The 15805-nt window shown below is 34.8% G+C and overlaps 1 protein-coding gene across 1 annotated transcript; it reads left to right on the top strand.

Moving 5' to 3' along the window:
• The first annotated feature begins 5918 nt into the window (after positions 1–5918).
• LOC109207638 (protein ABHD17C-like) lies at positions 5919–10375 on the top strand. Its single transcript, XM_019370588.1, has 6 exons — positions 5919–6426; positions 6517–6553; positions 7838–8074; positions 8161–8208; positions 9189–9637; positions 9869–10375. Exons 1-6 carry the CDS (start codon positions 6095–6097, stop codon positions 9942–9944), a joined length of 1179 nt encoding a protein of 392 aa, XP_019226133.1. The 5' UTR covers positions 5919–6094; the 3' UTR covers positions 9945–10375.
• Positions 10376–15805: the final 5430 nt, after the last annotated feature.

Genomic DNA, 15805 nt, shown 5'->3' with positions numbered 1-15805 from the left:
TGAGTGAGGCCGAGGGCCTGTGTTGTGAGGATATCATGGGATCGGGTTGCGCGCCGCAGCAGGTTGTACAGATTTGTGATATATGCGAGGCCGAGGGCCTAATTTGTTATGCCACGAGATGGCTCATGTTAGCGCTTGTGCTATAGGAGCCCCTCCGGAGTCTGTACACCCCCATTAAGCGCGGGTACTCAGTGTGAGTGAGGTGATATTGCCCGAGGGGCTGTTGTTATTTCATGTTGTTGCCCGAGAGGCTGATTACGAGTGATTATGAGGTAGCCCGAGGGGCTGTTTTTGTTGATATTTGGCCCGAGGGGCGGTTTATGGTACATGTTTTGCCCGAGGGGCTGTTTACGTTTCTATCCCTTTTACTCACTGTTTTCATCACTTGTTTGAAACTATTGAAAGATGATTTAAAAAGGTTTTATTGAACTGAGTTGTTTTTACGAGTTAATTGATTTACTATGTTGTTCTGGACATATACTGTTTTGTTGTAGTGCTATGAAGTGGAATTGCATGTTTCTTACTGCTCAGCTGCTTTTACTTTTATTACTTACAGAGTTGGCGTACTCACATTACCCCCTGCATCTTGTGTGCAGATCCAGGAGTTTCGGGTCGCGATAGTGAGTGCTGATCAGTCTTCCAGCAGGTCTCCGGAGTTGACTAGGTGGCTGATTGGCGTTCGCAGCCCTGTGCTTCTCCTCTTATCTTACTCAGATTGTCTTAGTATTTTATTTTCGGACTATGTTGTCTTTCTTGTTCCTAGACGAGTTTGTAGTTGCTCATGACTGGTGACACCCCGATGTTGGGCTTGTGTTATATTTCCGCACTGCTTAATCAAACTTATATTATGGGATTTTAGTTAATTAATGACTTAATATGATTTTCTGGTCTGTTTTGGGTTTGTGTCGGCTGGCCTAGTTTCACGATAGGAGCCATCACGACCGGGTCAGTTTTAGGGTCGTGACATTTACCTCATTCAATAATAAATTTCTTCTTTGGAGAATGCAAGGTAGTTGCTAGCGTCTGCAGGGCCTTGTTACTCCTCTTGTCATTTCTTCTTTTGGACAGTTAGACAGTTTATATATCTTAGTTTATAGTTTTAGACGCTCATGACTTAGTGACACCCGATGTTTGGGGCTCGTTCTTCGTATTTTTCTATATTATATTTAGAGTTGATTTAGTTTATGAAAAATTTGAATGTTGAAATGTTTTATTAATTTCTTATAATCGGTTTAGTAGTAATATTTTGGGAAATAGGCTTGCCTTGTAACATGATAGGCGTCATCACGACATGGTTAGATTTTGGGTCGTGACATGGTTAGTTTACTTGTGGCATGTGATTCCATCATCATGCTTATACACGTGTAATACAAATAGAAGAAAAATCGGGTAACCTTTCATATTTACCCGGTAGATTACAGTAATATGAAGATATACAATCTTCCTTTCATTTATAGTCTCAATATGCCAACCACTTTGGTTAATATATTTGAAACTCAAAAAGTTTCTTTTGAGATTTACTATAATATCAATATCATGAACAACTTCATTCATCCGGGTAGCAATGAATTAGTTCTCAGGAGCTCTTAATTAATTTTTTACTACAAAATATTTTATTACACCATCCATATGGTGAATCTCTTTTACGGAGTAAATCATACCATAATAATTGCCATGGTCAAAATCATCATAAGCAAAATTATTTCTTACTTTAATTTTGACTTTAATAACTTTTTGTAAGGCATGTCAAAATATTTTTGGCGTACCACATGTACGCGACCAATGGCATATTCATGTAACCATACAATAATGTTCATTATCTTTCTTTCTCTCAAATCTCCCGTAGAGGTGAGTATTTATTCAATCATACATAAGCACATTCTTATGCATAATTTGTATCACATATATATTTTCATATTCACTTTCAGGAATGAGTCTGCATTTATAATGCTTATCACAAGTCGTATTATTTCAAAAATGGACTATACGTGCCTCATATTTACAGACCATATTGATACACATTTCCTTCACATTTGAAGAATTATTTTGAGAACCCTTATTGTTCTCCTTTTTACAATTACCATAATGATGACTATTATTGTTTTGATTTTTGGCAAGCCCATGTTCATTGCTCAACCACTTGTCTTCATTTAGACTTATTATGCACCGCTATCACATTCACTTCAAGAATGGAGCAAATCAAGTGGGACAAGCTTCATGCTTTTTCATGAAAAATACATTATTTTTCTTTTGTCATTACTATATTTTAAATATGGTGCATTGGACTCAAGCCAATGTTTTACCCATATAAAGGCATGTTAGGCCATATTTAGTTAGGACACGAATCCAACTCTTATCATTATGGAGCATCAGGACTCGAAGCCGATGTCTTACCCTCATGGTGCATTGGAACTTAAATCCAACGTCTTACCCTTAACAAATATCATAATGAGCCAAAATGTTTAGGGACTGACCCTCAAACCTTTAAAAATATATATGAACACTTCGTGATCATATGCATACAATAAGAACCTATATAAAGATTATTGCTATACAAGAGAAAGCTATATGAAACATTTAGCTACGTTGAAATGTAAGGATCATAGATAGGCTTCTCTGTCAACTTAGTAAGTTAAGATAAAATTAAAATTGACATAGCAAAACACGTTACAATATTCAATCTATTTCCCATACATTCACATAATATTCAACTTAGTCTTTCGTGCTATGAAACTTATAGTTATTCAAGTTTCAAAATGGTCATACTGCACCGAGACTCTTCCTCGAGCCTCTCGGGCATTCTTTTAATAGTGCTCATTGGATCTTTAGTCACTAAGGACTTCGATCCTCTCAAATTCTTCTCTGATAGACTAACTGGGAATTGCTCTGGAATTAATCTCACCTTTCCACGGCAAGATATATCATTTTTCTTACTCCATCAGATAATATCAAGTATATCTCTGTTGGGAAGAAGATAAAACCCGACTGGCGCAAATAATCTCAATTTGTTAGAGACTCGTGTTGCTAACGTGTTACGAAATTTAGCTCAAAGTAATAATATAAAACAAGAAAATATACAAGAATGTAGGGAGCAAGAGAGAAGAGATTCTTATTTCTTCCATATATTCAGTATGTACAATGTGATGCCCAAACTCTCTATTTATTGGATGATATTTAGGTAATATAAAGGGATGTCATTAACATGGTATTAATTATTGAGATCATGGAGGGGTTATGGAGGTGTGGGAGTTACAACAATAATTGTAAGAAGTAGTGGCAGGTTAGTGGAGAAGAATAGTGGGAGTAACTTCTTTAGGAGTTATACAGATCCACTACATAATATAATATTTCATAACAGAAGCTAATTATTCTTTTACTGTCCACTATTGTATATATATAAATCAGATATTACTTTTTGTACGTATATATTATATATTCTGAGTATTCTTAGCAAAATTCCTGTCTTCGCAAATGTTTGTAATTATTCAAATCCCCATCAATTAGTTGTAAGATGAAATAGAAGTTAGTTCATGTATTTCTCTAACAACTATTCACATGAAACTAACAAGAAAAACTCTAAAAATATAAAAATATACTTGAAAAATGTAAACAATAAAATTAAAACATTCACAAGTGCACTAACACCTAAGTCAAAAAGGAAAAAGTCATGATACAAGATTATAAATTGGTTTCCCCATAACTTAATAACTTAGGCCCGCAATGTTATAAATATTTGCTTTAGAATGGGGCCATTTTTAGGTTCTTTTCTGACTTATGAATTCTGCTTTAGAAATTGTCAATCAATAAGTTATTTAATTTTGTGCTAAGTGTGATTATATTGTTCATATCTTTTCAAATGCAATCAACTGATTTGATCTTCTCAAATATCAAAGATCCTTCTGCTTCCTTTGACTAGCATTTAATTACTGTTCTAAACACATCTTAATTACTTTTGGCTTTAGTGGCTATACCATGTTAAAACCTCATGATTATTACTTTGATTTCACTTAAAATCATTCACACTAACTATCAGACAACAAAGTGGTTAATTCATAATCTTTCTTGAGGTTTACTTGCAGACATCACAATTACATAAGAGTATGTAAATTAAACACCATTAAGTAATTTTTTTCTTAAAAAAAAAATAGTGGTGACCGCTGATTGGGTAACCTTGTGCACACCTTGAGTATTTCAGCTGATACTTACTATTTTTCACTAGTACAGAGGTATAACATAATTCTGCCCGTCAAGGCTCAAGCAGATGGAAGAAATTGTCTCACGTTTGATGGATTATTATATGCACCAGAAGCAATCCCAGTATCAAAATCACATGTAATCTAGACAAATAGTATAAAGGGGATTTCATGGGTTACCTCTTCAAGCGTGAACACGGCTCTTCAGTCACGTGAGCCTTCAATTTCACATCGTCTCGTTGAAATCTCCATCACCCCCGCGATCATGATCTCCGAACGTTCCACGGTCTTCTACTGTGTTACTCAAATAATATTTGGAAATAGTAATTTCGTGTGGGCTAAATTTCTAGAAAAACTTGACTGAAAATTTCGACTATCATCTTCTTCTTTCTCTAGGTGGAAAAACTTATCTATTTATCGCACAAGTTTTAAGGTTAAAACCTTTTCCAAAACCTATTGGTTTTCTTTTCCACCAGAAAAAGGATTCCTTTATTTCCAATTATTTTGGCACAGCAGGGACCACAAAATTTAATTAACAAGGCTTCCAATTATGGAATTAATTTCTAATTTTCGAAATTAATATCTACCATAATTAATTATGAATTATTCCACTAAAAATTCGTAGTTGCACTCCTTATTCAATTTCGAAATTCATCCATTAAATATTATTTAACTCCCCATATTAAGATTCAGACACTAATCAATTAAATTAAATTACTGACAATTTTATTTATTGATTATTTCCTTTAGACTTTCGCTTAACTTATTTCATGTGTCGGATCCACCGGCCGGGTTTACACATGAAAACTTATAAGCTTTCATAAAGGTGTATCATCAATCTCTAACCCGAGACATGGATTCCATCAACTAACTATTACTTCGCCAATGTACATTATTATTATATCCAATTTACCAGGCATATTGACTCATGCACGAAAGAATCTCGCATTTTAATAAATCTAAACAATAATAATATACACAACTAATAATAATTATATCAAAATTAAGAGTATAAGTACATTTAATGGCTAGAGAGTTTATTTAAGTCAGTATAAAATACTTATCTCTACCTGGTCCATTCAATACATACAAAATGTACTAGCACAAGAAGTTGGAATTAAACCATTGACATAATCAAGATAAATTATATTTAATCTTGTGCTACAATCATCCATGATGGTTTGTCCAATTCCATCATTAGATTGTGAACTCAAACTTCATACTTACAAGAACCGATGATTTAATCTTCCATGTATAAGCTAAACTCTATACACTAAATCATCTACTATATAAGCAAAGACATAGACTAATATATTACCCGTTTAAAACTTTATTAAAATTGAATAAACAATTATTCCATAATAAATACTATATCTAAACCAAACTCATGGTTAATAATATATATCCCAACAGTTTTTGTGCTTTTGCTTAGATTCAAACCTAATTTTTCACGATTTTTATCCACTTTATTGACTGTTAAGCCATACCTTTGTATACTTAATTTTTTTAGTTATTAATAGCTCAAAAAGAATATATGAAACTTGCAAATTTGAAGAGTTCTGATTAAACAACTATTTCTAGTGAGAATCAAACATACAACCACTTTATCACAAGGCCTCAAAACTAATCCACTTAAATTAATTTGAGATTTTCATCAAAGTGGCTTTTAACCATTTTAATTAGTGTTATTATGTTTTTGTTTAGCACACTTTTAAAGGTAGTGTCTTTTTAAGGACAACTCTGCTCCATTGTCCACTTCTCCATTTGACATTTTAGTCTGCAAAAACCAGCCATTTTCCCCTTATATCATAACAAAAACAAAGACATCAAATTCCAAAATAATCCAAATATGTTCTTGAAAATCCTTTCAACATAATATCTATTGTTTTTTTCTTCATTATATGAACAAAAAAGACATAGAAAATCTTGTAAAAATGGGTGGTGCAGCATCAACAATTGCAGCAAAGTTAGCATTTTTTCCACCAGAGCCATCATATCAAGTTGATTTAGATGAGCAAACACAAAAGCTAAAACTGTTAGGTGTTCCTCAAAGTGAAAAGGGTGAAGTTTCAATTCTGCAAACAAAGAGAGGTCATTATATTTTTGCAGTTTTTGTAAGAAACAAAGCTGCAACTTTGACACTTCTTTATTCTCATGGTAATGCTGCTGATATTGGCCAAATGTTCCAGTTTTTCGTCGAACTTAGTGTTCGATTACGCGTTAATGTCATGGGGTAATTAGATCACATTCTTGTGAATTCTTTTGGTCTTTTTTGTTATTTTCTTGATTCATCTTTAAGCTGAATTTAGATTGATTTTTGCAGATATGATTATGCTGGATATGGAAGGTCTAATGGAGAGGTATGCATTTTCATTTTATTACATTTTATGCCTGGAGGCGGAGCCAGAATTTGAAGTTACTGGCTCGGGATTCTATCCTTTTTTATGTTACTGGATTCTAAAGTAAAATTTTGTACTTATTCGATGGATGCCACAATCTTCTAACTAGTTGTGCCTTCTCCGATTCAATCAGAGTGCTAATCTGTTCAGCCAAGCGATCTTTTTGTTCTTTAATCTTGGCCAATTCAAGTTGATTCAAGGCTCTTCGATCTCGGACCGATCCCATGGATCTTCTTAAGCTGCGGGAAGACTTGGTTTTGTCGAAGAGCTAAGCAGCCAATCGAGAGAATCGAAAAATGAATTTCTTAAGATAAATATAGAGTTTGCACTAAAATTATTGGGTTCAGCAGAACCCAGCGTAGAAACTCTAACTCCGCCCCTATGCCTTATTTTTGAGCTGGAACAGTAATAATCAAACTATACTTTGAGCTTTACAACAAGACTTAGCCAGTATAATATATTAAAAAGTGTTTACTCTTTCCTTTTTATACTTGATTAAATTCTTTTTTTCTTGGCAAATAGTATTGTTTTAATTTTGATTAGTGGTAATCACGTTTATGTCACTGAAACATGTGATCCAATCACTCCATTCCTTTCACTTTTTATTTTCTTTGGGAGATTAGATAACTAATTCTTGGACGGATTTGATTTATATACAATGATAACTAATTTAATTTCTTATACTTAGATTTGTATTATTACCCGTTATCCCTTTTGGTTCAATTTTCTTGTTATCTTGTTGTTGTTGTTGTCAGAGGCGAACTCAGGATTTGAAGGCCGCGGGTGCACTTTTTGATTTAACCAAAATCTGCTTTGTAGATAGGTTGCCCACTACTAATATATCACTATTTTCTAATGACATATACATGGGTATATAGAATTTTTGCCGAACTTTACGGGTGCCGGTGACCCCTCTACCTATAGCTTAGGATCGCCTCTAGTTGTTGGTACTATTTCCTTTCCATGGTTAAACACTATTATTTTCTTTTCTATAGTGTTGTGATTATGTTTTTCCTGAGCCGATGGTCTATCAGAAATAGCTGCTTTACCTTCACAAGGTAGGAGTAAGGCTGCGTATACACTACCCTCCCGTGCCCCACTGTCTATATTATTTTCGAGTTAACTATCTACACTTAGTATAATAGTTATTATAATTATCTTTTAGGTGAGCTGTAACAATTAAATTGTCAGCGTATAGGAATTAAACTGAGATCTAATTTTTTTGTGTTGTTTTTGTATGACTAGCCAAGTGAGCAAAATACATATGCTGATATAGAAGCTGTATACAAATGTTTAAAAGAGATTTATGAAGTGAAGGAAGAAGACATTATATTATATGGACAATCAATAGGAAGTGGTCCAACTCTTGAATTGGCCACAAAATTGCCTAAAATTAAGGCTGTAATTCTGCAAAGTGCAATACTTTCTGGACTTCGAGTTATGTACCGTATAAAGTATTCTCTCTGGCTTGACATATACAAGGTTAGTCAAATTTCCAGTTCATGATTTATTTAAGTTTCCTGATTTATGTATTAAAGTAACAGGTTTTTTTTCTCTGTTTTATGCAGAATATTGACAAAATCCCATATGTCAGTTGTCCCATTCTTGTGATTCATGTAAGTGTCCAAACACTCAACTAGTATACATGAATTACTATTTTCGGTTCCAAATATTAGTCGTTTTGATGCTTTGAATTTATTTTAGAATATTTGACGATTTGGAAAAACTTTAAAAGACAAATAGACCGACGGACCATCAATTTTCTTGTTTTTGTGGCATGCCCTAGGCACAAGTTGTTATCATATGACCCGGAGGTCACGGATTCAAGCTGTAAAAATAACTTCTTGCAAAAATGCAGGGTAAAGTTGCATAAAATAAATTCTTGTGATCCGGTCCTTTCTCGAACCCCGCGCATAGCGGAAACTTAGTGCATCAAGCTACCCTTTCTGCCTTAGGCACACAGAATTTGATTAGTTTTTAGATCAATACTTAGTTTAAACACCTTAATTAGCTGGCACACAATATTTAGTGGGATTAAGTAGGCTTATGATAAAAAAAGGGCAACTTGGTGCACTAAGCTCCTGCCATGTGCGGGGTTAAGGGATGAGTCGGAGCATAAGGGTCTATTTTACGCAGCCTTACCCTGCATTTCTACAAGAGGCCGTTTCCACGGTTCGAACATGTGAATTTCTAGTCACATGAAATCAACTTTACCACTTACACTGAGGCTCCCCTTAAGGCTTATGACTAAATCATGGATAACTGCATTTCTGCAAGAGGCTGTTTCTACGGCTCGAACCCGGGACCTCCTGGTCACTTGGCAGCAACTTTACCACTTACGCCGAACTCCCCTTCAGCCTTGTGACTAAATCATGGATAATTGCATTTCTGCAAGAGGCTATTTTCACGGCTCGGGCTCGAGCCCGTGACCTCGTGGTCACATGGCAACAACTTTACCACTTACGCCAAGACTCCCCTTAGGCTTATGACTAAATCATGGATAAGATTTTATTGACTGTCTCCTATTTATTTTGTATTTGCAACTTATAATAATTTCTTAGAAGATACCATTAGACATTTTCATTTTGGTCTGCAGGGTACAGAAGATGAAGTAGTTGATATTTCACATGGTAAAAAACTTTGGGAGCTCAGTAAAATGAAATACGAGCCCTTATGGATAAATGGAGGAAATCACTGTGACTTACAAGTCTTTCCTCAGTTCTTTACTCATCTCAAAAAGTTCATAACTTCAGTGGAAAGACAATCAGATTGCCAAACTATTGAGGAAAGTATAATTGACTTAAATTATACTCTTGATATTACAAATGAAATTAAGTGCAGACCAAGTATTGAAGAGATAGAGAAATCAAGAATCAGTACTGAACATAAAGAGATCATTGCAATAAGGCCTAGCACAGACAAAAGAGTACTAAAGCCAAGAATTAGTGTTGACAAGAGGGAAAAACCAAGAAAAAGCATGGATTACTTTGGAAAATCAAGAATTAGCACTGATCTAGCTGAGAGGGGGAGAAACAGCATTGATCGGTAAAGAATTTTCACACTATCAATATATATTAACATGTTATAGCAATGGACCTACCTTATTTTCGACGTTAAGTAATTGCAGGTTACCTATAATTATCTTTTAGATGATCTGATAGTGTAAAATTCTTTTGCACAACCTGTGCAGCACAGGCGGCACATTAACTTATGGTTACAATATGATTAGCAATATCATCATGCTGTATTTTGACCATTGGTTTTGAATAATTGCAGGTTTGGAGATATGATGAGATCAGTAGCATATTGCAATATTGACTGTTTGAAGCAGACACTATCTGAGGAGGACTAATACAATCAAAGTCTTTAAGTTGTTACTCATATTAGTGTCTGCAAAAGCAATTTTTGGCTGTTCTTTCCCTTTGTTTGAATTTCTGTTAATCCTTGGAGCAACAGTAAAGTTGTCTCCGTGTGATCTATAGGTCAGGGGTTCGAGCTGTGGAAGCGGCCACTAATGTTTGCATTAGGGTAGGTTGTCTACATCACACCCTTTAGGGTACGACCCTTCATCGGACTCTACATAAATACGGAATGCTTTGTGCACTGGACTGCCCTTTTTTTCTTTTCCTTTCTTGTGTAAAATGTGACTGGCACACTACAACAAAAGCAAAAGGAAAAAAAAGAAGAGATCTGTAAAGGAAAGAAAGGTGAAATTGAAGCCATTTGCATAATGTATGGTATACATTGAATATTATTTCATTACCTACATGTTTGTGATTTGAATTTGTCTTCTTTATTCAACTTTTAATATTGGTCCCTACATTTGCAGTCCATTTTTCAAGATTGTTATTTCTTTTGGAAACATTCTTCACATTCTTTATCATGCAAATGATTTCTGGACCCCCATTACATGATTTTTGTTCTAAGCTTTGTTTTTGAAGATTAGAAGATCTAAAATAAAGAAGCAAAAGCAAGACAAAGTGATTAAAAAGCAAGTAAATGAGATTCAATAAATAGAAGAAGAATATGCTTTTATACTCCAGAATTTGCTCTTTAAAAAGGGGCCACAAAGATAATAATGATTCTTGGTTGGGGACAACCTAAATGGAGTAACACCTTTACTATCCATTGACAAAGAAAAAGTATAGGAGAGATCTTATCAATGCATTTTTCCAAAATCTTAATTTATAACAAACATTTGACCATGATTTTGATTTGATAGCTTGGTTAGCATTTCCCAGGATAAGGTTTACCCCATCCCATACTGATAATATTACTATTCACTTGCATAATTGTTAGTAGTTAGTGAGTTAAACAAGTTTAAAGCATACAATCAAGTATTTGTAAGGCAAAGGCCAAAAATTATTCTTGGCAGTTCATGTTGGATTTTGTTGTTTAATAACAAAAAGAAGTGTGAATGAAAAATGGTGGGAAAAGAAATGGAGGGAAGTGAAATTTTGAATGGTTAACAGGGTTAATATTGCTTGTAGCCTCCTACCAAAGTACCACTCGCCTATTCAAGCTAACATAACGCCTATATTCCTATGGAATTAGGATTAACAAGAACGCATTTACAATTCCCGTATAGTAACCAAGCAAGGCGATTAGGTATATTCCTATCCTAACCGCAAATCCGCTCCCCCTAAGAGTTAAGATCTTGTTCTACTCAATCTTATATGCAATCTAGAATTCCCTCTCCCGAGTTCAATCCTAAATTCATAGATAGTATTCAATTGGTGATCAAGCAATCAAATAATTAAGCGCAAGATTGAATAAATAAACCAATATGATAAACTAAGAAATCAAAATCAATATCCCAATAACAATAGTCATGAAAGAACCACAACCCTAGAACGTGAAGTTTAGCTCCACATAGACATGGTAGCAAAACAACAAATCATACAAAGAAATATAAAAAGACTAAGCTGGTGGAAGAAAAGATGAAACCCGGCCTCCACGACGGCTCTGTGCTCTTCCTTGGTCAAAAATTGCTCTCAAAAACGTTCTCTCATATATATATACCAAGTAGGGTTGGTCAAGAACAATTATACCTTCTCCAATGTGAAAAAGGACACTTTTCCCTGGTGACTCGCGCGAGTTCGCGCATCCTTCGCGCGTTCTTCGCGCACTATTCTGCCTCAGCTCCCTAACACGCACGACTTCGCGCGTTCTTCGCGCGTTCCGTTCCGAATTTGGAAAAACGTAAAACACGAAAGTTGTAGCCCTTTGAGTTAGCTTTTCAACCATATATTGTGGAGCCAAAATGAAGTTCTGAGCAAAAAGTTATATCTATTTTACTAGACAGTGCGCAATCTGCCTACTGAAGTCTTCGTTTGCTCTAACTATCATCCGTTGACCCCCCAACGCGATCCTGGCTCGTATCCTTGGGCTTTTACTCAGACTTCAAAGCTCCAAATCACTTGAATTCATTTCATAACATCTACATAGCTCGGAATCACTCCTACAAGGCATATAACACACAGTTAGTGCAGGACACTAGCGATTAAAGCGCAAACTCAATCAAAGTGCAGTAAATTAGAGTGCAATAAGCGACTAAAATACGTAATTATAGCCTATCATCAAATTCAGTAATGCACTTTGTCCCTCATTGGTAGAAGGAAAGAAAATCTTTTTGTATATAAAGAGAAGCTCATCTTTTAGCTCTTAAAGAGCTAAGAAGAAGGCAAGCCCCGCGCCGTCGTCGTCGTCGCTCGGCTCGGCTTCGGATTTGATTAATCTTTTTGGACAAAATTCTTTTCAAATATTTAATTAATTAATTAAATTAATTAAAGAAATTCAATCCGGAATAATCCATGACCCGCGACCCGGCCCGGTCCTGCCCATTTTTCTTTCCCGGATTATTTTAAATCCGTTTTAAATTTCCCGCAAAATTTCCAACAGCCATGGCTGTTCTGAAACAGTGTCACATCTGTTCCAACAGCCATGACTGTTCTGAGAGGTTGCAAACCTTTTCATAAACAGTACCAAATTGGCTATAAATATTCCTTCAAATCCCAGAATATTTACTTACGAAATTTTCTGATAATCTTCTTCTTCTTCTTCTGCACAAAAATTCCAGTGTGTTTTCCAGCCTTCGAGTGGTTCGCTGTTCATCGGCGTTCTTGGTACCAACACTCCGGTGAGTTAAATCGTTCTATCCTGGGAGGATATATTCCAGAACCTCGGGTACTTGAGGGGAATAATTTTCTCAAGGACACACTGTGTATTCAGTGGGCTCGATTTGTTCCTATACCGTTTTCAGAATTTATTTTGAAGAAGTTTACTGTTTTCGGAATTTAATTTCTACTAACTTTCTGTTTCTGTTTTCAGAAAGATTATTATTTAATTTATTTACAACAATACAGATATATAACAGTTCAACACCAGACAAGCAGTGGCGGATCCAATCATGAGTTCATGAGTTCGGTAGAATCATGTGTTTTGAGGTGGAATTCTACATATATGTGCTAAAAATGATGTAATAGATAGAGTTAGATATACATTTGAGAATTACTCTCTCAACTCAAAACTTGCAGCGTCTAAATTCTAGATCCGCCACTGCGAATAAAGCAACACAAGTACACAACAATTCAAATTTATAACCACTATCATTTTCAACTAGCTTGATCTATTCTAGTATTCTTGATTGGTAAGTGAGGGAGAATGGGGAACCAGCAAACCCAAGCCTTAACATCTCTATGAATCGCCCAACAAATTTCATCATATGGAACATAAGGGGTGGAAACAATGACAATTTCAGGATGAATTTTAGGGAAATGATAGACACTCACAGGCCATGCATGGTAACCTTGTTAGAGACTAGGGTGGGGAACCACGCTGAGATGCTAAATGATTTTGGTTTTACGGAGATGGTAGAAGTACCAGCTGAAGGCCAGGCAGGAGGCATGGTTGTGATGTGGAACCATGAAGCGGTCACTGTCCAAAACTTCGTCCGTAGGAATCAGGAAATCCATGCAACAATAGAGGTATTACCTATTCGTAAAACTTGGCTTTTTTCTTCAGTTTATGCTAGTACTGATATGCATAATAGAAATGTTATGTGGGAAAACCTAGAGAATATTAGTAGGACCTATAAAGGGCCTTGGATGGTAGGAGGAGATTTTAACGATATTTTAGTCTCAAATAAAAAATTTGGTGGAAAACCTCTAAATGACAGTAGAGCTAAGTATCTTTGGTCCAAGATTAACAATTTCAAATTACTTGATCTAGGCTTTAAAGGGTGCAAGTATACTTGGTCTAATCACAGACATAGGAATAAGGATCTCATAATGGAAAGACTTGATAAAATACTAGGAAATGAGGAATGGGTAGAACTATTCCCTAAAAGCTCTATAATACACCTACCTAAGACTTATTCAGATCATAATCCTATACTAGTAGAATTAATTCCAAAAAGTAGGTTAATTCATAAACAACCCTTTAGGCTCGAGATCTTCTAGTGCAAGCATCCGGAATTTCACATAATTATTAAAATAAGTGGTATGGATCTGACTATTTTAAAGCTAGCCAAAATTTTGTGGATAACATTAGGGCTTGGAAAGACAAAATTTTTGGTGATATAATGGGGGGGAGGAAATACTAGCAAGACTTTAAGGAATCCAGAACTCCAGGAATTATGCCTATAGTAATTTCCTTCAAACATTGGAAAATTAATTAAAAAAGGACTATAATGATATCCTTAGGATTGAAGAAGATTATTGGAAAATAAGATCTAGGGTAATGTGGCTGAACGAAGGAGATGCCAACACAAAGTTTTTTCACATTTCTGCCTCTAATAGAAGAAGAAGAAGAAGAAGAAGAAACAAGATTAATTTCTGTAAAGTTGATGCTGGAAATTGGATTAATGAGCCCCAGTTAATTATGTCACACGTTCTTAATTACTTCTCAAATACGTTCACCACTTGTCACTTCAAAGCAAGCTGGATTAGTCCCTTACTAGATAGTGAAATTAAAAGGCTATTTTTTCGTTTAAACCTTTCAAAGCACCATGGCCGGATGGTCTTCACCCTTTTTTATTCCCCAAAAATACTGGAATATTACAAGCCATTCAGTAGTGAAGCTATGTCATGATAGTTTTAAAAATCATGAAATCCCCAAAGACATCAACAGAACCTATCTTTGTCTAATCCCAAAAAACCTAATGTTAATAATATTAGGAATTTCAGACCAATCGGACTTTGCAATACCATTTACAAATTAATTACAAAAATTCTTGCAAATCGCCTAAAACCATTCCTAGAACAAATCATAAGTCCCTTTCAAGCGAGCTTCATGAAAAATAGAAGAGCTTCTGACAATGCAATCATCATTTAAGAACTAGTTTCCAATTTAAAAAAAATAAAAGGTAAACAAAGTCACATGATCTTAAAAATTAATTTGTAAAAAGCATTTGATCGTATAGAGTGGTCCTTTGTCCATCACACTCTAAGATACTTCAACTTCCCTCCTAAATTCTCAAAACTATTATTAAATTGTATATCAACAAGCTCTATAACAGTTTAAGTTAATGGCTCCATCACAAAATTCTTCGAGTCAAGCCGAGGAATCAGGCAAGGTGATCCCATATCACCTTATATATTCATCATTTGCTTAGAAATGCTATCAAGATATATAAATCATAAAATTGATATTAGGAATTGGGATCCAATAACCATAGGAAGAAGATGTCCAATTTTTCTCATTTATTTTTTGCAGATGACCTTACTTTAATGGCAAAGGTCAATAACAAAGCCAAGCTATTAAGAAAGGATTAGACTATTTTTGTGAACTGTCAGGACAATGTATTAACACTACTAAATCAAAAATCCTCTTTTCAAAAAAATTTCCTCCAGCTCTTATAAAGGATGTTACCAATAGACTTGGTATTAAAAAAAGTAAAAAAACTTTGGCACCTACCTAGGATTCCCTATATTAAACAAATTCCCAAGGCCAATAGACTACCACTTCATAATTAATAAAATGAGAACTAAACTATCATCCTGGAAAATAAAATTTATTAATATAACAGGAAGAACAACTCTATCCCAATCATGCCTAAACTCAATACCCAACAATTATATACAATACACATTACTCCCAAAAAAAATCCTTAATAAAATTGATAAAGTTCAAAGAGATTTTATATGGGGTACTATCACTGAAAGAAAAAAAATTCATCTTATTAAATGGTCTACTATTTGCCAACCAAAATCC

Source organism: Nicotiana attenuata, unplaced genomic scaffold, assembly GCF_001879085.1.
Source record: "Nicotiana attenuata strain UT unplaced genomic scaffold, NIATTr2, whole genome shotgun sequence".
NCBI lineage: Eukaryota > Viridiplantae > Streptophyta > Magnoliopsida > Solanales > Solanaceae > Nicotiana > Nicotiana attenuata.
This window is presented reverse-complemented; position numbering and strand designations above follow the sequence as displayed.